The sequence below is a fragment of the Rhinolophus sinicus genome, chromosome 3, assembly GCF_057876585.1.
Source record: "Rhinolophus sinicus isolate RSI-liver-muscle chromosome 3, RSI-T2T, whole genome shotgun sequence".
NCBI classification, from domain to species: domain Eukaryota; kingdom Metazoa; phylum Chordata; class Mammalia; order Chiroptera; family Rhinolophidae; genus Rhinolophus; species Rhinolophus sinicus.
The window spans coordinates 201663611-201686026 of NC_142503.1; the positions used below are offsets into that span (position 1 = coordinate 201663611).

At 63.1% G+C, this 22416-nt stretch overlaps 1 protein-coding gene across 5 annotated transcripts in view; it reads left to right on the plus strand.

The window, feature by feature from the left end:
• MTA1 (metastasis associated 1) overlaps positions 1 to 22416 on the plus strand; it is a 34091-nt gene that overhangs the window by 11038 nt on the left and 637 nt on the right. Inside the window, exons 2-22 of one of the 5 annotated variants that reach the window (XM_074326758.2) lie at positions 1144 to 1211; positions 4308 to 4355; positions 4981 to 5074; positions 8660 to 8710; positions 8789 to 8915; positions 8981 to 9044; positions 10997 to 11114; positions 14097 to 14199; positions 14456 to 14555; positions 15157 to 15345; positions 16437 to 16511; positions 16713 to 16771; positions 17089 to 17204; positions 17448 to 17599; positions 17692 to 17881; positions 17973 to 18062; positions 19023 to 19175; positions 19319 to 19354; positions 21015 to 21026; positions 21974 to 22005; positions 22254 to 22405. In XM_074326758.2, coding sequence (XP_074182859.2) covers positions 1144 to 1211; positions 4308 to 4355; positions 4981 to 5074; positions 8660 to 8710; positions 8789 to 8915; positions 8981 to 9044; positions 10997 to 11114; positions 14097 to 14199; positions 14456 to 14555; positions 15157 to 15345; positions 16437 to 16511; positions 16713 to 16771; positions 17089 to 17204; positions 17448 to 17599; positions 17692 to 17881; positions 17973 to 18062; positions 19023 to 19175; positions 19319 to 19354; positions 21015 to 21026; positions 21974 to 22005; positions 22254 to 22405 — 2029 coding nt within the window. The remainder of the gene's footprint in view (positions 1 to 1143; positions 1212 to 4307; positions 4356 to 4980; positions 5075 to 8659; positions 8711 to 8788; positions 8916 to 8980; positions 9045 to 10996; positions 11115 to 14096; positions 14200 to 14455; positions 14556 to 15156; positions 15346 to 16436; positions 16512 to 16712; positions 16772 to 17088; positions 17205 to 17447; positions 17600 to 17691; positions 17882 to 17972; positions 18063 to 19022; positions 19176 to 19318; positions 19355 to 21014; positions 21027 to 21973; positions 22006 to 22253; positions 22406 to 22416) is intronic. The other 4 variants (XM_074326759.2, XM_074326760.2, XR_012494478.2 and 1 more) reach the window with 4 other exon arrangements.

Below are 22416 nucleotides of genomic sequence, written 5' to 3' on the forward strand. Positions count from 1 at the left end.
ACATTTTGCATGGACAGACAGTTCAGTGAATCCTGGCATTTTCACGGGCCATACAGCATGGCCACGATGTAAGCTCAGGACGCCTGCCCCCAGAGGCAAACCTCCGTGGACCTGCTCTCAGCTGCCCGTCGGTCCCAGGGGCAGTGTTCACTGTGTGCACTCACAGGTGTGCCTTAGGTGCATTCCCACAGGTGTGTCCTCATAAGTGTGTGCCCTCAGGTGTGTGTCAATGGCAAGAGGCCCCTTCACAGGGTCCAGGCAGCTCAGCTGGGACCTCCCGTGTGCAGAGGGCTGGCCTGGTCCATTGGCGTTTGCTGGCCTTACCGCAGTTTGTAGGTCAGTGCCAGTTGTGGGCATTAGGGCCACATCAGGCTTTAACTGGATTCCAGCCCAGGCGAGCCTGCTGCTCAGCTGTGGGCCTGGGCCTCCCTGTGGGCTGCGAAGGGCAGGGGGCCCTCCTGGTGCAGGTGGGTGGGGACCTTGGCCCAGCTGCTCCTGGAGCCCGCAGCACTGTTTCGTCGGCTGGGCGGCAGGCTGGCAGCTGGGTGGCTTCATGGCGTCCTAGGCCTCCCCCTGTGGGCTTGTCTGGAATTCCTCTGAGCCATGGCGTAGCTTTCCCCTATGGGGCCTGTGGGGAGCCAGAGCACGGGTGGTTTGTGTGTGGGGGACATTTGTGTCTGGGGGGCGTAGCGGGGCAGCAACCTCTGTCTCTCTGGGCACTAGATGGGGCCATGCCCGCCCTGCCCGGGAAGCCCCGGCCTCCGTTTACTGCTTTTGTTTCTGGAGAGAAGGTGGGGGCACTGGTGACTGTGTAGGGTCCCGTGGTACCTGTCGCCATCCCTCTTGCCCTCCCCCAGGACGGTCAGAGTCCCTGGGGGACAGCTGGGGTGGGAATGGGTGGGGAGGGCTGCCGGCCCCTCCTGCCTCATCTCTGCCTCCGCCCAGCAGGGCCTTGGTTCTGGGTACGTCTTCTCCCCACTGGGATGGAGGCCTTCACTTCTTCCTGCCTGTACCCAGAGCTGAGGGCGCGAGTGAGTGGAGGGGGTGGGGGCTGCCCTGGGTCCCCAGGGAGGTGGGAGCCTTGCAAGCATGGCGGCCCCGTCCCACGTGTGACACTGTGACACTGTCTCTGCCTGTTTGCAGACTACGTCTACTTCGAGAACTCTTCCAGCAACCCTTACCTGATCCGCAGAATCGAAGAGCTGAACAAGGTAGCACGTGTGTGTGTGAATGTCTGTGCTCGTGCGTGTATGTGTGTGTGTCTGCATGTGTCTATGTATGCCCGTGTGTGTGTGTATGTGAGTGTGTGTGCCCGTGTGTGTGTGTGTGCAGGACTCTGGCCCTGCCTGGGGATGGCAGGGTGCTATCCTTCCTGGGACTCCGCCCAGGAGCCACTGTCACTGACGAGACCACAGGCCCCCAGCCTCTGCAGTGTTTGCAGGAGCCTGGGGTGTGGGGGCAGACCGCCGCTCTGCTCAGACCTTTCGATGGCTTTGTCCCAGGGTCACCTGCCTAGACCTGGCTCCTTGGTGGCCTCATTTGAGGGACATGCTCAGCGGGGCCTGAGCAGAACAAAAGTGTTGAGGGTCTGGGTTGGATGATTCCTGGGACCAACCGAGACCCATGGAAGTGGCACTCTGCATCGGGCAGAGGGGTGTCGGGGCTCAGGGTGGCTGCTGTCCCTCTGCCTCGCTTGCCGCTCGCTTGGGCCACCCCCTCTCATCTCGCTCCACATCTGCAGAGAGGAGGTGCCTGTGCCTGTGCCTGTCAACGGGGCGCCCAGAGCCTGCCAGGCCATGGGGCAGGGGAGTGGGCTCGCGGGCTCCAGCCCTGTTGCTTCTCCCTCCCGGACTGGCCTCCGCCTGTGCCCAGAGCCCCTCACTGTCCTGGGTAGGCAGTCCCCCAAGGAACCCTCTGACCAGAGGCGTGATCCACCCTCCCCGTCTCCTGCTGGCCCCCGATTGGAGGTGATCCGGGTGGTGCTGGGGGGCGGGCGTGTTCCCTCCTCCCAACACATCCCTGGCCCTGCAGCTACCCCTCCCCTGGGTCCCTCCCTCCCTTCCAGAGCAGCCCCCCTCCCATAAGACCCCATTGTCACTCGTGCTATTGAGGGGAGGACCTGGCTGTGCCTCCATGTGACAGCACAGCTTTGGGGTCTTGGGACCAGGCAGGACAGTGGGAAGGTCGCGGTGCTGACCCTCCAAGGGTCACACTTAGCCACAGCTGAACCCTGACCCGCCGTGCTCACCGGCCTCTTAACTGCACCACCTGCCACCACCACTGGGAGGAGGAGCTGTAGCCTGAGCTGGTCGGGCCAGTTGCAGGGACCTGGCAGCTCCCAGAGGCTGAGAGCTGGGTCTGGAGGTGGCGGGGTCAGGCCAGTGGCCAGGACGCCTTGTGAGGCCACTGCTTTGGAACCGGTGCCCTGCTCAATGTGGCTGAGCCCCCGGGCCAGCAGGAGAAGTGGTGACTGTTCTCAGCTGCACGGCTGCGAGTGACCACCCCTTGCTACGTGTGGGCATGCAGTGGGGCGCCCCCTGTGTGGAGCCCAGCCCCTCGGGGACGGGGAGGACGCCTGCAGAGGGGAGTCGCTCAGGGGAGGCCTTGAACGAGAAAACTGATCAAGACAAACCAAGAAGAGCTCATGCCGGAGCAGAAGGGACCAGTGTAAACAAGCCATGCATGTCCTCGGAGCGACAGGGTGGGGACTCGAGTGAGGAAGAGCCCTGACGTGACGATGAAGGTGGAGTGGAGGCTTCGGTGATGAGGTTGAAGCCCCCGAAACGGCCAGAGTGCAGGGACTGGGTGAAAGGCTCGCTGCAGTGGTTGGGCGTCGTTAGTGGGACGACGGACAAGATGACAAGCAGACCGGGCAGATGTGGCCGAGGACCCTGGCGTCCCTAAACCACGTCCCATGGGAAGCGGGAGCCCAGCATGGGGACAGCCGGGAGCTCCCGAGCGCCCTCATGGCGTCAGCAGGTCAAGACCGGGGCCCTCTGAAGACGCAGCAGCCAGGTGGTACTGGGGGGTCTGGGTGGGAACAGGAGTCTCACAAGTGAGGGTGCATTGGCGTCCAGGGACCAGGAGAAGGGCCACCGCATTCCCTGCCCTTCTCTGTCAATTGGAAACGATTCAATTAAGAAAAGCTGTCACCCGCCTGCTGCGCTTGGGGTCCCCTTCCTGAGCCCTGTGCTCACGCACCGGCTGGCCATCCAGCAGAGCCTCCCCACCCCACAGGGCTCTGGGCTTTTGTGAACTTTCAAAGGAATCGTTGCGTTTTCTCCATAGAACTTAGATGGGACACGTATTGTGTTTATGTTGTGGCCATGGAGAATCTTCATATGCTGGAGAAAACTGCTGTTTTGGAGGAAAGGTGGGGTCTGAGCTGTGAGAACTGAGGGGGAGGGGGAAGGACGTCGGGCCGTGGGGGGATGACGCGGGGGGTGTGTGTGGGGGGACGTGGGCCGTCAGAAGACAAGCTGTCAGAAGTCTGCTCGGGTTGGAACGTCCGGCGTGGGAGTCTCCGAGGTATAGCAAGCAAAGGATAACGGCAGGAGACACGGGTGCTGGACCCGGGGGGCTTCTCCCTACCCAAGGTGTCTGGGCTTGGTTTTGGGGGACCTGGGGACCCCACTCAGCCTGCTCCCAGCACTGCCCTTGCTATAGTTGTCCCAGCTTTCTGCCTGGGGTTCTTTGGGACTCTACATGGGGAGGGGCCCAAGCGGACTGGGGACATAGATTGGGGTCCTGAGGGCTGAGCACAGAGGGACATGGGGGACTCCTGGGTTCTGCCCGGCTGGTGCACAGGCCACGCTGTCAGAACAGACCAGGGCACAGTCTGGGCCAGAGGGGACACGAAGGGCACAGTGTGGGGGTCACCAAAGACCCATGACGCCCTAGATATGTGCAATCCGTGACAGCACACACTGCCAGAATGGGGCTGACACTGGTCAAAGGGTCCCACTCGGATCGACGCTACAGGCTGCATCCTGGGTGACGTGTGCAGTGCTGTCACACCCACAACGTTCACAGTTGTCAACAACGTCCCTGTCATCGAGCACAGCAGGTGGTCTCTGGCCAGGTTTCCAGGAGGCACTTTTGGTCTGGGGTCTGTGGTTGAGGCACACAGCAACACCTCTGCTTGCCGAAGACACTGGCGGGTGTGACAGCATCGGACAGTGTTTGTGACGCAGTAGAGCTGGCCACGCTGTGGCTTACACTCATGGGTGTGGAAAACTCCTGACTTTCTTGAAAGATTCCTGGCCTAAAGGAATTAAGTAACGAAAAGTTAAATACTTTCCTTAAAGGTAATTTCGTTTGCTGTCACAAATGCTGGAACACAAAGTTCTTCGAGGGTGAGAACTGTGATGTGACCCTTGCCTTATTATTAAAACTTCGTGAGCTCCTGTTGTTGGGAAAAGACACGTTCTTTCTGCACGGTCGCTGGCCCAGCCACCTGCCGAGCATGCATGCTGCCCCCTCCCCATGTTTGTGGAGCTCTGCAAGTCCTTGAGCCTGTCCCCACCATCCGGTAGCGGCCCTCACAGGTGTCATGATGAGGGCAGCATTTTGCCCTAGTGCTGGGAGGGGACACTGCAGGCCCTAGCTGGGCTGCCTCTCGGGTCCCGAGTGACACGGGCCAGCGGCCACCTGTTTGTCCTCCATCAGCCACCTCCGGGAGCCGCAAAGGCAGTGGCTGCTCAGGCTTGAGGCGGAGCAGCTTTGGCCGAACTCTGGTCACAGCTGACCTTCCCAGTGGCCAGGGGTCGACTGGGTTGTGGCCTCAAGCATGCAAAGCTGCAGGGAGGGGCTGGGGAGCCCGGTCCCCGATGGAGGTGGTGGCATGGGGCCTGCTGGGGGAGGGGCCGAGGGGGCAGGCCTGGGGGTTCGGGTCAGTGAGTGTCTGGGGTCGAGGTGCTGTGCCCCTTAGCTCGGGGGCCCTGGGGCGGCCCCTTTGGTGACGTGCCCTTGCTGTTGCAGACGGCCAACGGGAACGTGGAGGCCAAGGTGGTGTGCTTCTACCGCAGGCGGGACATCTCCAGCGCCCTCATCGCCCTGGCCGACAAGCATGCCAGTGAGTCTCGGCCCCGCGTGGGCGGCCCTGCCTTCCCTGCCCCTCCCCAGGCCAGGAGTCCGGCCTTGGAGGCCACCTGCACCGCCTGCTCTGCCTCCCCGCCCCCACCCCTACTACATCTGTGGCCCAGGGTCCGGGGTGCCCAGCCCAGGTGGGGCTTCATGGGTCCTGGTGTGTGCTTGTCACCACAGGGGATCGGGGGGTCATCTGCCTCAGGGGTTTCTCAATGCGATCAATTTTGAGACTTCAGATCAGCTGGACTGTTTCCTGGGTGTCGCCTGGAGGGTGGGGCTGTGGGTCGCTGGTCCTGCCGACTCTCGCTCCTGTGCTTTGCAAGAGGTTTCCACCGTGGCCCCAACAGTGCTGAGCCGCTGAAGCCCCGTGTTCACAGTTCACACCCAAGTCTAAGTCACTGCCTGGACGCTCGCTCGCCGCCCACTTGTCATACAGCCAGCCTTCCTGTGACCTGGTGACCACGGACTGCGGGCTGGCCCACAGCTGCCCATGTCCCAGATGTACTGTTAGGCCACCTCTACACAGCCTGCCGGCGAGGTGGGAGGTGTCAGGGTGTTGCCCATGGGGTGTGACATCTCCCAGTGGGCATGGCATGCAACTGTCCCTGGTCCCCAGATGCTTGACTACAGGGCTGCTGTGGGCATTCTTGCTGATGGCCGTCCGGCCTGCAGTCACTTTGTTTGTCATGGGTTCCATAAGGTGGCATCCTGCTCTCGTCACTGGGCGGGCACAGTTACAGGGAAGACCTTGTTCCTGGCAGCCGGGGTGGATGAAGCCCTGAGCAGTGCCTGAGGTCAGCACCGCTGGGCTGGCCCCCAGGGCAGGCCCCTGCGCCACGCGGGGCGGACAAGCTCTCGGCTGGGCCCCTGCGCCACGCAAGGTTGCAGGAGTGGCTGTGGGCCTAGGCTCAGTGTGGTTTTATACCCTTTAGTTTTCTCTGGCTGTTGTATGCTTTGTGGTGTCCCCGTGTGGCTCCGTGTTCAGTGGCAAGTGACAAAGCTGAGCTTGGCGGGGGAAGCATTAGAGGTGGGACACAGTGGCTGCTCGGCTTCTGACCCTAAAGCCTGTGCCCACCACCCCGCACTGTGACCTCCCAGTGGCAAGCACAAGAGTGGGGGTCTCGGGTCCATGAGCTGTGTGACCCCGAGGAGTGTTTGTGTGGTTGCTAGCCTGGCAGGTGTCAGCAGGCTGGTGCCTGCTTCAGGCCGTCAGGACACTAATGAGGACTCCAGGAGTGGACTGGTTGGTGTGTGGCCCAGGGCAGCTGGCTCACTGTGGGCTCGGGGGCGTTGATGACCAAGGATCTCCTCACCTGTGTGCACTTCCTGACCCAGAGTGATCACAGTCCCCCTAGTTACGTGGTGACACACTGTGGCCCAGAGGATGGCCAGTGGCCAGAGGCTCCAGGCGGGAGCTGGTGGGGGTGGTTTTCTAGAAGGGCTGTGTTGGAGCTGGCGGGTCTGGCAGAGGGCAGCATCCCAGCCCAGGCCATGGCCCTGAGGTGCCTGCAGACAGCCTGTGATCACGCTTCCCGGAAAGTGGCCTCGGGAGGCCTGTCTGGAGGGGCTCCTGTGTGCCTTAAGTCCCGTGCTGTGGGGTAGAAAGCTTCAGGAAGCACGTCGTGCAAGGCCACCAGCCCGCCCATCAGGCAGCTCTCGTCTGCGTCCCCAGAGGACCCCAGCCTCCTGCTGGTGCTGAGTTGCAGCGGGTCTGCAGGCGCCACATTCCACCGTCTGGTGGGCTCCCCAGGAGCTGCTGTGCCCAGCGTCGTGGGCGGTGTGTGGACACTCTGGGCCCGGAATTCTGGCAGCAGGGATGGAGGCCCAGGGGAGCCCACTGCACAGTCAGGTCCGCTGCTAGGGTGTCTTCTGGGCGTGGGAGCCCAAAGGACAAGCCCCTGGGCCACCCCACACTAGTGGAGCCTTCCTCAGGTCTCCGAGGCCACCATCCGCTCGGCCCTGGCCCCTTGTGGGGGCACAAGCACAGCCTCCTCGGGCCACAGTGGCTGTGGCCACAGCTGCTTGCCACCCTTCCCCCACAGCTGTCCTCCTGAGAGCAAGACCTTGGCCGGGAAAACCTCAGGCACAAGTGACAGGGCCTCCCTGGAGCCCCCAGAGTCGGTGGGGTGTGTGAGCTTTTGAGGGGAGTGCGCAGCTTGCCTGTACCTCTAGGGTGAGGTCCCAGCTCTGAGCCCAGGGTCAGGGCCCACCAGTGTCGGAGGAGGGGGTCTCCGTGCCATGAGCCACCTGCCCTGCGTTAACCACCTGGGGGCACAGGTGCTGCAGGGCCCAGGGCAGTCTTGGAGTGCTGGTGGCAAGGGGCAGGGGTCTGCAGGGGAGCTCCTGGGGGCCGGAGGCCAGCCTGACCCAAGCCCTGGCCTTTCCTGAGGCCATGAGCATGGCCCTGGGAGTCCCCTTTGCGGCCCCCCTGCTCACCACTGCTGACGGAGCGCTGGCAGGGTGCAGGTCCAGGAGCCACTGTGGGCTCATGTCAGGGGCTGCGTCTGTGGGACCCAAGTGGGCACTGACCACAGGACCGTCGCCAGGGACCACCTCTGGCCCCAGTTCCTGTTTCTTCTGCTGCTTGGACCAGCACTGCTGTCACAGGACAGGCATTTTGATGCTGGTGACATCTCCAGGCGGGGTTGCTCAGGGGGTCCCTGGGAGTGGGCAGCGAGATGAGGGAGCTGGCAGTGTGAACACAGCCTGGAGCAGACCCAGAACCGCCTCCCCCGGCCATCCTGCCCTCAGTCTCAGCTGAGAGTGTCTGGGGGGCTCTCCTGCCCAGGGGTTCCAGGACTCCCTGCAGCCACCACAGGGGGGCAGCAGAGGACCACAGGCCCGTGGTGGCTCCGGGATGAGGGATGAGGGACGTGGGTGGGAAGTGGCCTGGCAGGTCTTCCATGCCAGCTCTGGGTGGTACAGGGGAGGCCCGGGGTGGGGGCATGCAGCTGGGAACACTGCTCTGTACCCCCACCTTTGAGTCTGGGGCAGAGGACAGGGATTTAGCTGTCTGGCTGGTGGCTCCCCAGAACGCTGCCCAGAACCAAGCTCTGATGCCCCTGCCCTGGTGTTGTCCCCACCTGCTGCCCTGAACCACCCCAGACCTCCATGGTGCCTTCAGGGCACCCCACCCCCAGGCTGTGTGCTGGGGTCCCCATCGTGGAGGCCTCCCCACCCCCACTCCCCGACACCCACGAGTTTCAGGTCCCTCAGGCAGCACTGTCCCAGCCCGGAGCATGTGGCCCCCGGGTCCACGTCAGGGCAGGAAGCAGGCACACTGCCAACAGTACTTGGGGACCCTCCTCCCCCTCCCCCCTTGTATCCTTGCGTCTGGGGAAGCTCTGGCTCCCTCAAGCCTGGGGGCGGGGCGGGCAGTGTGCTGTGTGCCTGGAAGGAAACTGGCCGAGGGTCATGGGGCTGCTGCTGGAGCCCTGGGCGGGCGGGCGAGGCGGACGGGGTGGGATGCCTGGTGGTCTTCGCCCGTGTCTACCCTGCACGGCGTGCCTTCTGGCAGGCAGCAAGTGGCAGCTGTGTCACTAACCTGCGTCTGGGCCCATCTGTCCTCTAGCCCTGTCAGTCTGCTACAAAACCGGATCGGGCACCGACAACGGTGAGGAAGGTAAGAGCACCCATGCAGGGCTGCTGGGGGGCAGGCGGGTGCTGGGGGGGTCCCGCTGACGGCACCCGTGTCCTTCAGGGGAGATGGAGGAGGAGATGGAGAACCCTGAGATGGTCGACCTGCCCGAGAAGCTCAAGCACCAGCTGCGGCACCGGGAGCTGTTTCTCTCGCGACAGCTGGAGTCCCTGCCAGCCACCCACATCAGGTAGCTGGCGCTGGATGGGTGCGAGAGGGTAGCCTGCCTGCCCTGACGGCCGTTTTCTCTTGCAGAGGGAAGTGCAGTGTCACTCTGCTCAATGAGACCGAGTCACTCAAGTCCTACCTGGAGCGGGAGGTGAGGCCGCAGTGCGGGCACCCTGGGCGGGGCGGGCGGGCTCGGCCACACTGCGCCCGCGGCCAGGCCTGTGCAGCCCTGAGCACACCACTGGGCCACTGCCGCCCATTTCTTTGGGGCCGTACAGCCACCTGTGTTGGCCCAGAACCATGTTGGCCGAGCGACGAGAAGCATCCCTTAAGTTTATAAAATCGGAAACGTCAGTGCGGCCATGGGCTTGGGACCATGGGCCCAACCTCCTTGTCCCTTGGACAAGACCCACTGTGGGATGCCACCCCCCCACCCCGAGTTGTGACACCAGCAGTGTCTCCAGACAGCGCACATGCCCTTGGGGAGCGACAGTCAGTGCACAGATGGCATGTTCTGAGGCCAGCTGGGTCAGAGGCAGCTGAGGCAGTTTAGTGACTTAGAGGGACTAACGGTGAGGGAGCCCCTGGGGTCGGGTGAGAGGCGGCCGTTCTCTGGCTCTGAGGGACCTCCCTGAGCCACTCTGCCCACTCTGCCTGCAGCCACCCCACACATGTCATCACCTGAGAGGAGGTGGGGGCTTCACACACAAGTGTTACCACCTGAGGAGGGGTGGGGGCCCCACACACGTGGCATCGCCTGTGGGGGGAGCGTGGGGGCCCACATAGATGTCATCACCTATGGGGGTGCTCCACATACATGTCATTGCCTGTGGGGGTGCTTCACACAGCGTCATCGCCTGCAGGGGGCACCCTACGCATGTCATCGCCTGCGGGGTGGGCACCACTTGTCGTCGGCCACTGTCTCCCTCCCTGACACAGCCTGGCTGCCGCAGTGGGACACGGTGGGTGGGGAACAGCAGACAGCGTCCAGGGAGGCAGCCTGGCGCTGAGGCGGCGCCCAGGCCCTGACTCACAGTCAGGGGTTTGGGAAGCCGCCAGGAGGATAGTGCCTGGAGTGAGTCCTGAAGAGCAGGCAGGGCTCAGGAGACATCACGTGCCTGGCACGTTTGGAGAAGGTGGCTTGGGTCCCATGTGGGGAGGGCTGTGCGTGACCACCTCCCACTGGGTAGGCGGGAGCAGGGGCAGTGGCCCCCCAGGAATGTTTCCACCGGGGAGTGGGGAGTACTCTCTGCAGTTGAGAAAAACCCTTTAATGACAGAGCCACACAGGAAGTGACGCAGAGAGACGTTTGTGAGCCAAGAGGATGCTGTAAAACGGTTTAACTGGCAAGCGCATGTGTGTCATGTTGTGTGTGCGGAGAAGTGGCTTTAAGTGGCATGGAGGGACCTGTGTGTGGCTCCAGGTGTGGGCACCTAGGTCTCCTCTGCCTGTCCCCACTCATCTGTTTAGGAAGCGTGTAATTCTTACACTGTAAGAAAACACGTGCCCTGAGATCCTGGTCTGCTCAGGGTCTCCCCTGATCTGCTCATCTGGGCAAGGGTCAGTGTGGTGCCATCTCTCAGGCCAGGCAGGCCGTCCTTGCACGTGCACCAGAGGACAGCTTAGCACAGACCCTCAGAGCCCTGAGGGACAGAGGAACCACCTTGGGGCCTATTTAGGGGAACAGAGTGGACAGGGTGAGAGGTGGCTGATGGGGCAGGTGGACAGTGGGCTGGGGGCTTGCATTGGGAAGCGCAGGCCAGACCGTCGGGGGCTGGCGGGTGAGGTGAAGAGGCTGAGTTGTGGCGCGGTGGGGTGAGCGGCAGCTCTGGGCACCCAGTCCAGAACATTCTGTGACTCGCACTTGTGTGCGTCTCCTGTGGCAACCACACGAAAACTGCCATCTTCCCACAGACGTGCCCAGAATCTGTCAGGTTCATTCCCACACGTCTCAGGACTTGTTGCTGTTAAACTTTTATAAGCTCAGGTTTTAAGCTGCTGCTGTTGATAGAAATGCAGTCACCACAGCGCCCTTGCTAGCCCCCAGGTCTGTTTTCTCCCACTTGAGTTGGGTGGCCGCGTGACGTCGGCGCTGTTTTCCAGGACTTCTTCTTCTACTCGCTGGTCTACGACCCACAGCAGAAGACGCTGCTGGCGGACAAAGGGGAGATCCGTGTGGGGAACCGCTACCAGGCGGATGTCACCGACCTATTACAGGAAGGTAGGGCTTGGCAGGGTGACCGTGAGCCAGGGGAGGGGTCCTGGGGCCACCCCGGCACGTGCACATTTCACAGTTGTTTTCGTAACTTTTCTAAAACTCGTTTTGTCTCCAAAACACTCATTTGAATGGATCTGCCTGTTTCGCCAACTTCTGCTATGGGTGGCGCTGCCACCGTGGTGGAGGGCACTGCGCCCCACCTCCGGTCCTGCAGCAGCCCCGGCAGAGTGGGTGGGTGGGCTGACCCCTGGTGCGCTCCATAGGCAGGACCGCAGTGACCAGAGAGGCCGTGCGTCTTGTCTCAGCCGGGCGCCCGACGCGCAGCTCGGATGTGAAGCCACTTTCCGTGTGGCAGTCTGACAGCTGTGACTGGGGCGCTCTGTGGGCCTCCCTTTGGTGGCACATGAGACAATGCTGCATCTCAGGCTGTGCTCTCTCTGGTCACTGGAACGTGCTGGCTGCACTCGGGCGGGCTGCGTCCTGTCCCAGAGGCACTGGGCAGGGCGCTCTGGCTGGCGGGGGTCCTGCATGGCCTGGTCCTTGTGAAGGCAGCCGCCCTCAGTGGGGACCTGCCTTCTTTGTCGTCCTGCTCCTGAAGACCCTGCCACCACCGCTTGCTTACTGTCACCTTGCCCCTCATCATCCCTGGCTGTGTCATCGTTTTCTGCTAGAACTGGGGGTAACTGCAAGCTGGGAAGGAGGGCTGTAGCTGAACCTCTTGGGGCAGCCTGCAGTGTCTTCCGCACACCTGCTCTCATTGGAGCTTCTGTGCAGCTGGCCCTGGCCTCGATCCTGTGTCCGCTGGTTTGTGTGCTCACCTCTGCTGGGTGGGCAGGCCCCGCAGCATGTGCGGACACGGGGTTGTCCTCTTGGACCCCAGGCTCCAGCTGGCCGGGGTCCTGACTTTCCTGTCCTCCATCTGCCTGGGGCAGTCTCAGGGACCGGCTTGCGCTGGTGACCCTTGAGGAGGGGGTGTGGCCATGGCTCTTGTCCCCTCGGTTGGCTCTCTCTGCTTTCTTTCCCCTCCCTCTGCAGCCCACTGGTCTCCTTCCACGGATGTGACATGTCACCTTTGTCTGGTCCTGCCTTGTGCATGTCAGTTTACACACACCTGTCACATACTTGCACCATGTGCACCCTTCCCCTTGTTGGTTTTATTGTCTGATTTTCTGGGGTCCTGCCCATCTGGTCAGATGTAAGGAGGAGGCTGTGTGGTGACAGCACAGTTCCCTCTGTCTGTCCACATGCGTCTGTCTGTCACATGCATCTGTCTGTGTCCTGTGTGCAGCCCGTCCGTGAACGGGCAGCCCCAGGCACTGGGCATCCCAGGGGTCCCTGGGGCCTCTGGACGTGGCACCACCCCCACGGTGCCCAGTCTCCGGCGGGTGCGAGTCCCGCCTTCCCAGCCTGAGGGTTGAGGGCCTGGGGACAGCCACGTCCAGCCCGAAACAGGAGAACCCACATGAGGACCAAAGGAGGATGCCAAGCAGCCCGAATGTTAGGACCTGACTTTCTGAGCAGCCACCTGGGTGCTGGGTGGAGAATGTGCCTCAGCCCCTCTGAGCGGCCACTCAGACCCTGGGCCTGCGGGTCCCAGGAGGTGGGGCCTCGGCACGGCCGGCTTCGGCCAGGAGGAGCGGCCCTGATGAGGCCTGGGCCGCTGGAGCAGAGGGGATGGACCAGCACCCGTTGCGAGTGTCCCCACGCCGCCTGGAGCCCATGGCCCTTGCAGTGAATGAAGTTATACACCTGCCTTTGATGCATTTGGGATTTCGAAGTGATGCTCCGTGAGAGCCGAGAGCAAGTCAGCTGGGTGTGGAGGGACAGATGGGGACGCGGGCCGGCTGCCAAATCACCCTTAGACCCTGGATGCCAGTGTCCTTGGTGCCCACCTGGCCCCAGGTGAGGGGTCTCAGGGTAGAGTCCCCACTAGGAAGGAGCCCACACATGACACTGGGAAAACCCCACAGCTGGCTCGGACACCGACCTCCATGCACTGCGAGCAGTGTACGCCCTTCGACCTTTGCCCGGGTGTGTCACGTACAGAGCTTTCCTACCAGGCCCTGGGGCCTCACATTCCCTGTGATGGGGTCATGTTTCCTTGGCGACTTTACACTCGAGCCCCGACCCTCCCCAGGCTCCCCAGGGTGTGCTGACATTGTGAGGGTCCCCGGCCTCAGTCTGGAGGCTCATCGCTGCTGGATCAGGGTGCTGAGTGGTTTGTGGATGGGCCTTGGCAGAGCCCTGCCCTTTGTCCTCTCCGCGAGTTGAGGTCACTTGATCACAGGCAGCCTGGCCTGCTGGTTCTGAAGCCTTTGGCGGCTCCCAGGACAGAATCCCCAAACAGCCATGGCCCACTGCGCCCCCGCTCTGCTGTCTGCGTGGGGGTTTCTTCCTGGAAAGAAAGATGGACTGAGGTGGGGCCCTTTTTGGGACCATGAGAGGCCCTTGGGTGGCAGGTGCCATGTCTGGACCATCCTGCGTCCTGGTGGTGATGGGGCTGCTGGAGGCTGCAGGGTCTCTAAATGAGAAGCTCATTAAACCAAGACAAGCCTGTCTCGGGGGTTGGGGGGCCCTCCTAGGGGTGCTGCCGTCCTCCCAGCATCACCTGTCTTCCAGCTGCTCCACCCAAGACCAGGTGGTCACTCCAGCCCCACTGTGCGCTGTTTCCAGATGTGAAAACCCATCGTGTGCTAGTGTGCCCCACAGCGTGTGTTTGTGCGCATGCACCTGTGTCTGCATGTGTGTGCATGCCTGTGCTTGTGTATGTGTGCGCCCATGTGCCACACCCACTTCTGGGCTCACTTGGCCCTCCCCTGCGCCCCCAGCACTGGCAGGAGGGTGTGTGGCTCCTGACAGCGGCCCGTCGTCCCCCATGGAGCCCTCGAAGCAGGCAGACCCTTGGCCCCAACAGGCCTGACCGGCAGCTGCGGGGTCTCTTTGCAGACTCTGTTGGTCTCACAGTGCCACGTTTCTTCCTTGCAGGCGAAGAGGATGGCCGCGACCAGTCCAAACTGGAGACCAAGGTGTGGGAGGCACACAACCCGCTCATAGACAAGCAGATTGACCAGTTTCTGGTGGTGGCCCGGTGAGCTCGGGGGCTGGGGCTTCGCCTGGCGTGCTTGTCTCTCCTTGGCCCTGCAGGGGGCGCTGGGGATGTGGAGGCCTTGGGATCTGTCCTGCAGGGATCCTGCAGTGTGAGCAGTTTTTTAACTTGATGCCCAGGGGCCACACTCCTGGGACCACCCCGACTGGCTGTGTCCTCGTGCGCCTTTTCGGGTCCAGGTGTGGTCCTGCCGCCCCTCCTGTTTGGCCAGCCTCAGTAATCAGCGTGTCCTCCCCAGGTCTGTTGGCACCTTTGCTCGGGCCCTGGACTGCAGCAGCTCCGTCCGGCAGCCCAGCCTGCACATGAGTGCTGCGGCTGCCTCCAGGGACATCACCCTGGTGAGCGGCTGGGGCGGGACGGCCGAGGCCTGGGTGTCCACCCTAGGAACCCCATTCAGTGCTGCTGGGCCTGTTGCTAAGAGGCCGCTGGCCTCAGGCCCTGTCCTCTCTGCCTTGCTCCTTCGCACTCTCCTTTTCCCCAAGGGACAGTTGCACCTTCCAGCAGACAGCTCACCGCCCAGGGCAGTGTCTCCCTGGGGTCACTGCACTAGTCAGGGGAGGGAGACAGTAGAAAGGGATAGGTCGGTCACATACCACCTGCAGGCTCCACATAAGGGACGCAGCCTCAGGGCTGAGCTTACCCCCACCTGGCCTCCTGGGTCCTCCATGGAGGGGCTCTCCCTGCCAGGGTCACTCCGGGAGCAAACCTGTCTGCATTCCTGCTCTCAGCAGGCCATCCTCTCTGAGCTCTCCCAGGGCCCGTCACTCCCCGTGCCCCCAGCTGACCCTGGGACTGGCCTTGTCTCCTCCTAGGTGGGAGTGGGGGGGAGGGACAAGCCCCATCTGGGGCTCCCGTGTCCTTGTGACGGCCCAGACAGGGCCCGGGCTGGCGCATGGCCCGTGTATGGAGGCCTGGGTGACCCCGCGTGTGCTGCTGCAGTTCCACGCCATGGACACGCTGCACAAGAGTGTGTACGACGTCGCCAAGGCCATTTCGGCCCTGGTGCCGCAGGGCGGGCCTGTGCTCTGCCGGGATGAGATGGAGGAGTGGTCAGCCTCGGAGGCCAGCCTGTTCGAGGAGGCCCTGGAGAAGTACGGGAAAGATTTCACGGACATTCAGCAAGACTTTGTGAGTCCCCCCGCCCCTGAGGCCCCTTCTCGGTGAGCGGTTCTTTGGGAGACCTGGGGGGGCAAGGGCTGAGAGCTACCTCTGCTGTGACCTGCTGCCAGGGCGAGGGTCGGTGCCAGACGTCACCGGGGCCGTCACCGACTCTTAACAATCATGTGCTCATTGGAGTTGATTTGGTTTTGTTTGTTGTTTTGAACCAGCTGAGCATTACCTTGGGGTGACCTCATTTTGTGTCCTTTGAAAGTGACCATCCAGGAGCCCATGGGAATTACAGTGCAGGCAGGGAGCCTTCCCTGCTTTACGTCTCCATGAAACTCATCTGGAAGGGGAGTGGCCTTGTCACCACTGTGGGCTGATGGGTCGCTCAGAAAGGCATGTGTCCACGCAGAAGGTTGAGGGTGACTATGAGCAGAGGCGTGAGGCAGACATGTCTAGAACTCACTAGAAATCTGAGCTGAGTGAGCAGGGTTTTCTCAGAGCGAGAACAGCACCAGAAGCAGGTGGCTGGACTTGCACGGAGGCTGCAGGGCTGTGACCAGAGAGAATTTAAGGGGCAAGTGCTGCCCACCGCCCCGGTGTCACCCGCCCGCTCCAAGGGACAAGGGACTGCAGGCGCTGGGAGACATGGGCAGCTGGACCCCGATCTTGGAGACGCCCACCTCATTCTCCTTGTGACAGATCAAGTGGGCGCAATGCAGCCGGCATAGACAAGTCCGAGCCCCAGGCTGTGCGTCCCCCGTGTGGCACGGGGCTTGGTCCCGTAGGTACTGCAGTGAGCACAGAGCAGCAGGGCCACAGGCAAGAAGGTGGCCACACCGAGCGAAACTCTAGCCCTTAGGAACTCAGAGACGGCGCCTGAGCCGTGCGTGAGTGGGGACTGCAGGGTGTGGGTGGAGCTGGAGAACATTTAGGCGAAGACACTGTACATTTACTGGCCTTGGGATGGCAGCTCGGAGGCGCTTGCAGAGCCAGGGCTGTGAGCACCGCCGTGTGCTGAGGTCCAGGTGCTAGCGGGACACGCCCTCCTCCTGGCGGGGCGATGACGGGCTGTCCCCTTGTGCCCCCGCCTGACGCGCCCTTCTGTCACCCAGCTGCCCTGGAAGTCGCTCACCAGCATCATTGAGTACTACTACATGTGGAAGACCACCGACCGATACGTGCAGCAGGTGGGCTCCCTGGGCTGGGCGGGGCACGGCACAGGCAGGGTCGGGCATCCCAGGGCACTGCTGCTGCGTGGCAGATCCTGCGTGACTTTTAGGGTGATTTCTCACAAGGCAGACGGGCGGGGAGACCCTGGAGCTCCCTGCTCCTCAGTCAGCCCCTCCCAGCCGAATGCTGGCCTCTCTGATCCTGTTTTGTGTTTTAAGAAACGCTTGAAAGCAGCAGAAGCGGAGAGCAAGTTAAAGCAAGTTTATATTCCCAACTAGTAAGTGTTCCTCCTGCTGACCCTTCCGTCCTGGGGCCCGGGCTGGGGTCTGGATGGGCCTGGGTGGGGATGGCTCGGGGCCTGGCCCTCCCTTGGCTTCTCAAGCAGCACGGGCCTCAGCTCGACCTGCCTGCCTGGTTCAGCTCAGCTGCCCTGAGCACCAGCAGGCTGCCTGAGGGTGTAGACAAGGGCTCCAGCCTGCACGCGAGCCTCTTCCAGGATTCGAGGGGGCAAGAGGAGCCCTGCTTTCCCTGGAGATGTGCACCACCGGCCGGCGGTTGCACCCGTGACGCCCTCCCTCTCTCCCTTACCTTAAGTAACAAGCCAAACCCGAACCAGATCAGCGTCAACAACGTCAAGGCGGGTGTGGTGAATGGCGCGGGGGCGCCAGGCCAGAGCCCTGGGGCTGGCCGGGCCTGTGAGAGCTGTTACAGTAAGTGCCTGCTGCCCGGGGCCCGCCCCAGCCCGCAGCGGTGGGCGCCCTGCCCCATCCCGGGACCTGGCCTGGAGGGCGGGGGCCGCATACTGTCCGAGGAAGCCCTCTTGGGGGACGCCGGGTGCCCGGGCCGGGGTGGGCGGCTCGGTGGGCGGATGGGCGGGCGACAGCTGTGTAATGCTCTCTGCCGTCACTGGTTCTGCTCAGGAATCCGTCTATCTCCAACTTTGTTGTCCGTAGCCACCCAGTCTTACCAGTGGTATTCTTGGGGTCCCCCTAACATGCAGTGTCGTCTCTGCGCATCTTGTTGGACATATTGGAAGAAATATGGTGGCTTGAAAATGCCAACCCGGTTAGATGGAGAGAGGCCAGGACCAAACCGCAGTAACATGGTAAGTGGGCACCCTCCCCGCCCCTGCGCGTGGCCTCCCTGCCTGGCCTGCGGTCATGGCGCTGTGTCGGGGCGGCGCGCCCCCTTCCGCAGAGCCCCCACGGCATCCCAGCCCGGAGTAGCGGGAGCCCCAAGTTTGCCATGAAGACACGACAGGCCTTCTACCTGCATACCACCAAGCTCACGCGGATTGCCCGGCGCCTGTGCCGAGAGATTCTGCGCCCGTGGCATGCCGCCAGGCACCCCTACATGCCCATCAACAGCGCCGCCATCAAAGCCGAGTGTGAGTGTGCTCCTGACCGATGATGCTCTGTCCCCTGGGAGGGAGGGGCCTGGGCCCCTCATGCATGCCCCTCACTGTGCACGGCCCGCAGGCACGGCCCGGCTGCCCGAAGCTTCGCAGAGCCCACTGGTGCTGAAGCAGGCCGTGCGGAAACCCCTGGAAGCTGTGCTCCGGTACCTCGGTGAGCCTGCCCCACCCTAGCACGTCCCCGCAATGCCTGCCCGTGCCCTCGCCCCCCACGGGTCCAGCCTTCCGGGCATCCTGAGCAGGCCCCTCGAGTCCCTGCGGTGCCCCGGGGCCAGGGTCGGGGTTGCACACAGCCACTCCTGTGATGCCTCTGAGCCAGGATGGGCGTCTTGTGACGGCGCCTGCAGGACGTGTCTCCCAGAGGGCAGGCCCACACTGGGTAGGATATGTGTGCACTGGCTAGAAGCTGCACACAGAGGGCCTTTGCGGCTTGAGGACCCTGAGCACCTCAGCTAGGGCCCCACAGGCAGCTTTGCCTGCCACCCGGCCAGCCACAGGCGGGCTGGGGCAGGGCTCACCGCTTTGCTGGGCTCAGGGTGGGCTCATGAGTCAGTCCCTCCGGCGTGGAGGTGACTCTTTCCGTGAAGGACATTCCAGAACCATGAGCTAAGTGTGCTCCACTCAGACACAAGTGGCTTTGTTATCACTTCCTATCTGTGGTCTTGGTCTGGAGGCTAGCCTTGCCCCAGCCTGTGGGAGGAGGTGGCCCATGGCTCTTGAGAGCCACCAAGGGTGTGACCTTGCCTGGCCCGCTGGGCTATTAATTCATCATCTGGCCAGTGGCCATCCAGCCATCTGCCATCAGCTCTGGTGGCCCAGACATGGAGGCCTCTAATGGGCCTGCTTGTTTGTGGGCCTTCGTCTGGAGCCTGTAAACCGCTGGTGGTCGCCCAGTGATCTGGCCGGTTGACCCGGGCAGAGGAGCCAAGGGGCCCAGCCCCACCAGGCTGTCCCCTGCCCCGAGGACACCCTGAGGTGTGGGATTGGCCCGGACGCTGGGTCCAGGCAGTTGGCACTCTCCCCATGGGCACTGGTCTCCGTGGATCCTGGGCAGAGGTCATGGGGCCTTTCTGTCCTTCACCCATGAAACGCCTGCCTGTGTTGCTCCCGACAGAGACCCATCCCCGCCCCCCCAAGCCTGACCCTGTGAAGAGCGTGTCTGGCGTGCTCAGCAGCCTGACCCCTGCCAAGTCGGCCCCTGTCATCAACAACGGCTCGCCCACCATCCTGGGCAAGAGGAGCTACGAGCAACACAACGGGGTGGACGGTGAGTCCGGTGGGGCGGCCGGCGGGGCCTCATAGCTGGGCCGGCGCAGCCGGTGGCCCCAGGGCCCTGGCCTCTTGTCCCCAAACCTGCGCCCGCTGACCGTGTTCTCTCTCCCTCTCTCTCCTGTCGTCGGGCGCTGCCAGGCAACATGAAGAAGCGCCTCTTGATGCCCAGTAGGGGTAAGGCCGGGGATGGCCGCTGAGCGGTGCAGTGCTGTGTGTGCTGTGCTCGTGCGTGCTGCGTGGCAGGCGGCTCAGGGCACGTCGTGGGGCAGTCCATGCGGGCCAGGCCGCACCCCACGCCCCTACTCACTGGTCACTTGGCAAAGAACCAAGTGCAGCCCAGGGACAACCAACTCCCCCAGACGTGTCTCCTGTCCTAGGGCCTCCAGCTCCTAGGCCGTCCCTCCTTCCTGGCCCGGCGCCTGGTCAGTGGACTGTCCTCACTTGTGTGGCCCTGGTGCCCCCTCTGCCTGCCTGTACTGTCTGCCATCATGCTGTAATTGCCCGCATGCCGTCAGCTTCAGCACTAGTGGCCGCCCGTGCTGTGCCTGCAACTCTGGCGTGCGCCCTGCCTGGGGGGGGGGTGGGGGTCGATGGATGGAACTGTGGGTGTGGTTGGTGGGGCGGGGTGGGGAGAGGGGGTGGTCTGCCAGCCCAGGTAAACACCCAGGCCCCAGAGCCCTTCGGGAAGGGGACGGAAGCCTACAGAGGGGTGGGAACAGGCCACCTGGGGACTGGGGCTTCTGACTGTCCGTGTGCCACCCACGGCCATCACTCCCCACACTGGCCAGGGCCCTGCTTTTGCCCCCTTAGTTAGGAAAGAGACATCTGTGGGCTCTGGGGCTGCTTCAGCATGGGGGGCTAGGAGGCATGCTGGCCGGGAGGGGCACGTGCCCTCAGGGTGCGGGGCTTGGCCACTGCGACAGGAGCCCTGTCGGGAGGTAGACAGGGAACCAAGCTGAAGGGAAGGATTCAGGGGACGTGCTTGGAGCTCCTGCCAGCCCCTCGAGATGGGTGGTCAGGGTCCCCGTGTGAGCACCCTAGCACCACTGGCCTGCCAGCTTGGATGTCCTGAGCCCTCCCCAACCAAGCCCAATGCCAGAGGGCTTCTCATCCGCGGAGGGCTGGCCAAGGCAGTGGGTGGGCCTGCGGGAATTAGCCCAGCATGGCCACTTCGGTGGCTGCAGGCAGTGGCCATCCAACCCAGCCCTGTCCCCGGGGCACTCTCCCTTGGACACATCTGGGAGCCCCACCAGCCATGTCCTGTGGAGTTGGCCAGCAGTTGTGCTGCCTGGTTCTGCCATCTCACCTCTTGCAGCCCCCAGCACCCCTGCTGCCTCCTCTGTGAGCCCTCCGGGGAGGCGACTGCCTGCTGCCCCGTCTCAGCAGCAGGGCTGGCCCTTCCTCTCTGCCCCCGATGGGCAGTTTCATCAGGAGTGGTCTGATGAAACCTGCAGACATGGAAGTGGGTGCCCATTAGCAGGCACCTCGAGCTTCGGGCTTATTTTATAAAAAGCCATTAATGAACAAGGTGGATAGAGTCCATGTTCTGTGGGTTTTTCCCAAATCGGGGTACTTCCATGTCAGCTTGTCAGGCAGGCAGGTCCCAAGTGCTGCAGGCAGCCCGCAGACAGGTGGCATAGACAGGTGCGCAGGTGTGAGCTGAGCTCGGGGCAGGGCTGGCCCCCACTTGTGGGGGCGTCAAGTCACTAACCTGCTGGTCCACACGCCTCGCTCTGCACCCCCTTCCCACCTCCCGCCGTGTAGCTCCGCTCGGCACGCTCATTCTAACACTAAATGTATGTTTTCTTCCCTCCACAACCCAACGCTCTGATAGGCACTTACCTGGGTAAGTAGCGCTGTGGCCGCCCGCCCTGCATTGGGCACCAAGTTAGGAGGCGATTTGCAGGATACCGGGGGGCGGGGCAGCAGGGTAGCTGGCACGTGGTGGACAGCAGCTCCTGGCACCCCGGGGACACACTGACATGTTCACACACCTGCAGAGGGAGGCGATGGCGGCTCTGAGCTGGGTCCTGCCTTCCCACTCAGGTCCTCACCCAACGAGCATTTGGGAATCAAGCCTTGGGCGCCACTGGGGTAGCCAGGCCCAGGCCGTGCTGTGGACTGTGACCTGGATGGCACCTGTCCTGACTCGCTGCAGAGGCTTGTGGCTCCAGACTCCTAGCCCATAGGGTGGGAACACCTGTGCCCTGGCCAGAGCCTCACCAGCTGGCTGCTCCCAGAAGCTTCCATCAGCCCCTCCCAGGGTGGCCAGCCCTGGGGTCAGTGAGGGGAGCTGGCCTCCTGGGGTCTGAGCAGTGCTGGCTGAGGCGTGGCCTCCCTGGGAGAGCTCTGTGGTGCCACTGTATTTATAACTGTGCCAGGTGTCACCTGGTCACTGTGTACACTGGTTCCATTGGTCTTGGCCGAATTGGTGGCAGGCAGGCAGGCAGGCAGGCGGCCTTCGGGGGCGGGCAAGCTGTCAGATCTGAGACTCCTGGCCTCCTGCCTGAAGCCCAAGCTGGTGCCTTTTCTACTGGCCAGGCCAGAGGTGGCCCTCAGAGCCCCAAGAGCCGTAGGTGGGGCTGCCCAGGGCCACCTGGGCTGGGCCAGAGTGAGGGCAGCTGATGCACCCTCGACCCCCGGGCCTCGCCTGGGTGTGGGATGTGGTTTGGGGTGGGGAGTGGCCCAAGGGGTCCCCTGCCTCCTGGGGCAGGCTGAGGCTCCTCAGCTGGTACGTGGGTTCAGGACATGCCCTGCCCCCAGCCTCATGTTCTGTCCTCCCCCTCTTGTCAGGCTTGGCGAACCACGGACAGACCAGGCACATGGTGAGAGGCTGGGCCCCACCCCACACACGTGCACGTGTGTGCTCACATAGCTCCCTTGGGCTTTGGGAGGAGGCCCAGCGGGACCAGTGGAGGGGCAAGCAGTGGCATGCCCTCGGCCCAGAGAGCGTCCTCACCCCCTCGGGGTTTTGGGATGCCGTGCCATCTGCCAGGCAGCTGTCTGGGGGCTCTTAGGGTGCAACATGCAGCATGGAGGCCCCAGGGCAGCCCCCTCATGCCTTCCCTCGCAGGGACCAAGCCGGAACCTCCTGCTCAACGGGAAGTCGTACCCCACCAAAGTGCGCCTGATCCGGGGGGGCTCCCTGCCCCCTGTCAAGCGGCGGCGGATGAACTGGATTGACGCCCCTGATGACGTGTTCTACATGGCCACCGAGGAGACCAGGTGGGGCCTCC